The sequence below is a fragment of the Chionomys nivalis genome, chromosome 8 (assembly GCF_950005125.1).
Source record: "Chionomys nivalis chromosome 8, mChiNiv1.1, whole genome shotgun sequence".
Classification (NCBI taxonomy): Eukaryota; Metazoa; Chordata; class Mammalia; order Rodentia; family Cricetidae; genus Chionomys; species Chionomys nivalis.
The window spans coordinates 82691368-82696223 of record NC_080093.1 but is presented as its reverse complement, the minus strand read 5'-3'; the positions used below and the strand labels follow the sequence as shown (position 1 = coordinate 82696223).

Here is a 4856-nt window from a genome sequence, read left to right as displayed (position 1 = left end):
GAATCACCTCCATAGATTTCAGGCAATTCCTCCTGAACCAGGCAGGTTTCAGCACCACCCCCAAATCCCCCAATTCCAGCCATATCTGCCCATACTCTCTCCCCATCTCATCTCTCCCCCTGCCTGATATCCCATTCTTGTTCCTGCACCCACCTCTGCTCCTATTCCTCTCCCCCTTCCCTGTTTCCACTCTGTCCTAATTTCTCCACCCAGGAAGATCCACATGCCCCCCTCCAAACTCTCCTCTTTATCTAACTTCTCTGGGTCTACAGTTTGTAACTTGATTATTATTTATTTAACAGCCCATATCCACATATGAGAGAATAAATACTACCTCGCTCAGGATGATTTTTTCTGGTTCCATCGATTTACCTGCACGTATCATGATGCCATTATTTTAACAGTCAAGTAATGCTTCGTGTAAATGCACTACCTTTTTTTATTCATTCTTCCTTTGAGAGACATCTAGACTGTTTCCAGGTTCTGGCTATTATGAGTAAAGTCTCAGTTAAAAAGGCTGAGCAATTGTCTCTGTAGTAGGATAAATGTCTTTTGATCCTATGCCCAAAAGTGGTATAGATGGATCTTGAGGTAGATCGATTCCCAAATTTCTGAGGAACCACCTTATTGATTTCTATAGTGGCTATACAAGCTTACTTTCTAACTAGCAATGGAGGAGTGTTCCCCTTGCTCCGCATCCTTGCCAGCAAGAGCTGTCACTTGTGTTATTGAACTTAGTCATTCTTACAGGTGTAAGATAGAATCTCAGGGGCTGGCGAGATGGCTCAGTGGTTAAGAGCATTGACTGTTCTTCCAGAGGACCTGAGTTCAATTCCCAGCAACCACATGGTGGCTCACAACCATCTGTAATGACATCTGACACCCTCTTCTGGCCTGCAGGCATACATGGAGGTAGAATGTTGTATACGTAATAAATAAATAAAATCTTTTTTAAAAAAAGATAGAATCTCAAAGTAGTTCTGATTTGCATTTCCCTGGTGGCTAAGGATGTTGAACATTTCCTTAAGTGTTTCTCCACCATGTGAGTTTCCTCTGTTGAGAACTCTCTGTTTAGGTCTTTACCCCCTTTTTAAATAGAATTATTTCCTTTTTTTGATGTTTAGTTTCTTGAGATATATCTATCTATCTATCTATCTATCTATCTATCTATCTATCTATCTACCTATCTATCTCTGAAGCACAAAACTTAAAGACAGATTTTGGGGTTCAACCTGAAAATCAGAAAAGCAAAGCAGCCAACCCCTGACTCTTTCCTTGACTTCAGTCCAAAAATGATGATCCTTCCTCCAGGAAACCTCAGAATGAGGCTGAGACTAAGAGCTCTCTCCTCCCGTTTTATATTCTGTCTAGTTCTGGGAATAAGGGCGTGCACCACTACTGCCTGGTTTCTATGGCAAACTGGTGTGGCTACTGGGATTAAAGGTGTGTGTCATTGTGGCTATTGGGATTAAAGATGTGTGTGTCATTACTGCCTTGTCTGTAACACTGACCAATGTGGCTGTTTTACTTTTCTGATCTTCAGGCAAGCTTTATTTATTAAAATACAAATGAAATGTCACTACATATCTCTATTTATTCATTTTTAGAGACAGGGTTTCCCTGTGTAGATTTGGAGCCTGTCCTGGAACTTCTATAGACTGGGCTGGCCTAGAACTCACAGAGATCTGCCTGCCTCTGCCTCCTGAGTGCTGAGCTTAAAGGTGTGCACCACCACTGCCTAGCGAGTTCTATATATATTTTAGATAATATTTCTCTGTCAGACATGGAATTGGTAAAGAATCTTTTCCTTTCCAGAGGCTGCCACTTTGACAGTGTCCTTTGCCTTGCAGAAGTGTTTCAGTCATGAGGGTCCCATTTACTCATAGTTGGTCTTAGTGCCTGCGCTACCGCTGCTCTGCTCGGGAAGTCGTCTTCTGTGTCACTGCTTTAAGGATCTTTCCCCGTTTATCTTCTATCAGGCTCAGTGTCCCTGGCTTTATGTTGCGGTCTCTGATCTGCTTGGACTTGAGTTTTGCACAGGGTGATAAGTGTGGATCTATTTTCATCCTTCTACATGCGGTCATCCAGTTTGACCACCACCATTTGTTGAAGATGTCTTTTTTTCCAGTGTGTATTTCTGGCTTCTTTATCAAAAGAAATGAGGTGGCCATATTTGTATAGGTTTAAGTCTGGGTCTTCAATTTTTTGGTTTTTCGAGACAGGGTTTCTCTGTGGCTTTTGGAGCCTGTCCTGGAACTAGCTCTGTAGACCAGGTTGATCTCGAACTCACAGAGATCCACCTGCCTCTGCCTCCCGAGTGCTGGGATTAAAGGCGTGCTCCACCATCACCCGGCGGGTCTTCAATATCATACAAAAATATTTTAGGTTTCCTTCGAGGGGAGTTCAGCGCCGGGAGGGTGCGCGCAGCTTTAGCCTGCGACTGCTGTCATGACGACCCAGGGGGGCCTGGTGGCCAACCGAGGCCGGCGGTTCAAGTGGGCCATTGAGCTGAGCGGACCTGGAGGAGGCAGCAGGGGCCGCAGTGACCGGGGCAGTGGACAGGGAGACTCACTCTATCCTGTCGGTTATTTGGACAAGCAGGTGCCTGATAGCAGCGTGCAAGAGACAGACCGGATCCTGGTGGAGAAGCGCTGCTGGGACATCGCCCTGGGTCCCCTCAAACAGATTCCTATGAACCTCTTCATAATGTACATGGCAGGCAATACCATCTCCATCTTCCCTACTATGATGGTGTGTATGATGGCCTGGCGACCCATCCAAGCACTGATGGCCATTTCAGCCACTTTCAAGATGCTGGAGAGTTCAAGTCAGAAATTCCTTCAAGGATTGGTCTATCTCATTGGAAACCTGATGGGTTTGGCATTGGCTGTTTACAAGTGCCAGTCCATGGGACTGTTGCCTACACACGCATCAGATTGGCTAGCCTTTATTGAGCCCCCTGAGAGAATGGAGTTCAGTGGTGGAGGATTACTTTTGTGAACCCAGTAAGCACCCGGTGTCCATGTGTATAGGCCTCGTTTGCATGGGCCTCGTTTGCACTCTGCTTAAGCTCACAGCTCCTAAGTGTGCTCACTTAGAATAATCACGCATGTTGAGAAGAACCAAAAAGTCTGCAGTTCTTTCATGGTGAGAGACAGATTCTACGAGGACAATGTGCAGCGTGTTACAGCAGAAAAGAAACTATAGCACAACTTGTGACTGAAAATAATGTAGAAAACTTTATTTATGTTCTCAGCACAGAGCAAAACAGACAAAACCAGACTATGTAAACAAAAGAATAGCAGCCGCTGAGTAGCAGCATCTCCTTTCAATAAATTAAACGGTTGAGAACAATGCTTTAAAAGTTTCTCAAGTTCCCCTTAAAAAAAATATTTTAAACAAGAATAAATATATGTATAGTATATATGCATAGTATATATATAGTATATATAGTATATACATATGTATATAGTATGTTCTGACATAATTAACCTTAAATTTGTATCAATATACAAAAATCCACGCCAATGTAAAATATTTGAGATTAAAAGTTGCTTTTTAGTTGAAAAGTAGATTTAATAATCTACCAGTTTATCCTATCACTCCTATATCCCTCCTTTTCATCTTTTCAGAAAGAGATCCTGAACCTTCCTCCTTTGCCTACTTTCCTCCCTGACTATGACCACTAACAACTTGCAACTAATCCCCTTACACCCTGATACACACCCATAGTTCACTGAACAACAAAAACCCACCCACCCCACCTCTTGGGAATGTTGGCATCCTGTTCTTAAAATTATCTCTGTTGTCTGGGGATGACGGCATCTTTAGAGGACCCCGAGAAAACTGAGATAATGGACAAGTCCCGGGGGAGCTAGCTGTTGCTCAGTGTTCAGTGTTTGTGTAATGGGAAAGCGCGGGGCTTATCTGAAGTCCTGGCTGGGGTAGTACATGAGGTTGGACCATCCTAGCTCACCACTTTGACGTTGTTCTGAGCAATTTGTAGTCCAAAACTCATCTTTGTGCAGTGTTTGTCAGCTTAGTGCTATTACCACAATCTACGTGGATTCACCATTCAGGGCCCCATGATTTTGGAGACCTCAAAGGTCACTGCCAGGAATGGTTACAGTTCACTGAAGAAAGCTTAAACATTTTAAATGTCATATGCAGTAGATCTCTGAAAGGTTAAAGGACCACAGTCTGTTAAATATATTCATGGTACACAAGCTTTAATTCTGAGTTACCTACTTCAGAGTCAAGACCAAAATCATACACAGGAAAACTAGATGAAGTTTATATCTAGAGATGGTTAGAACTCTATATGACCATTAATATCACAACAGAAAATATATATATATATATATATGTATGTTTGTAATAATCTCGTGAATTTTGAGATAATATTTTTACCTTGAAAAAGTTTTAAGGAGTCAAAATAAAACCAAAGAATTGTAAGATTCGCGGCAAAAGAGTAGTCCCTTAATTTTGATTTTCTTCTGTCTCTTACCAGGTGATTTTGACATGAGGCAGAGATTTTGGATTTTCCTTTATCAAGCATCCTTGGGTCTAGAGAAGGAGGGAGCTGTGCTCCAACTCCAAAGCCAGCATTGATTTTTAATTGAATTTGTACTACAAAAGGACCATTTGCCTTATATGTCTATAGAGAATAGCATAAACAAGCATTTGGGAATATTTATGAAATTCTATCCTGTTGGAAGTGTATTATACCTTTAGGCCAATTTACTCTTTTTCTTGGTACATTTTCTCTTGATGATTTGTCCTTCCTCCAATGTCTCATTTGTCCAGTGGTCTTTAGATTCCTTAATTAAATGCTTTTAGTCTTCTGGAAAGACAAA

At 42.0% G+C, this 4856-nt stretch overlaps 1 protein-coding gene across 1 annotated transcript; it reads left to right on the top strand.

The window, feature by feature from the left end:
- Positions 1–2391: 2391 nt before the first annotated feature.
- On the top strand, positions 2392–3376 carry LOC130880138 (ER membrane protein complex subunit 4-like). The gene has a single exon (XM_057779015.1). The coding sequence runs from the start codon at positions 2449–2451 to the stop codon at positions 2998–3000; it is 552 nt and encodes a 183-aa protein (XP_057634998.1). The 5' UTR covers positions 2392–2448; the 3' UTR covers positions 3001–3376.
- Positions 3377–4856: the final 1480 nt, after the last annotated feature.

Excerpts from the sequence above, each read along its gene's own strand:
- LOC130880138 (XM_057779015.1), top strand. The coding sequence starts at position 2,449 with ATGACGACCCAGGGGGGCCTGGTGGCCAACCGAGGCCGGCGGTTCAAG.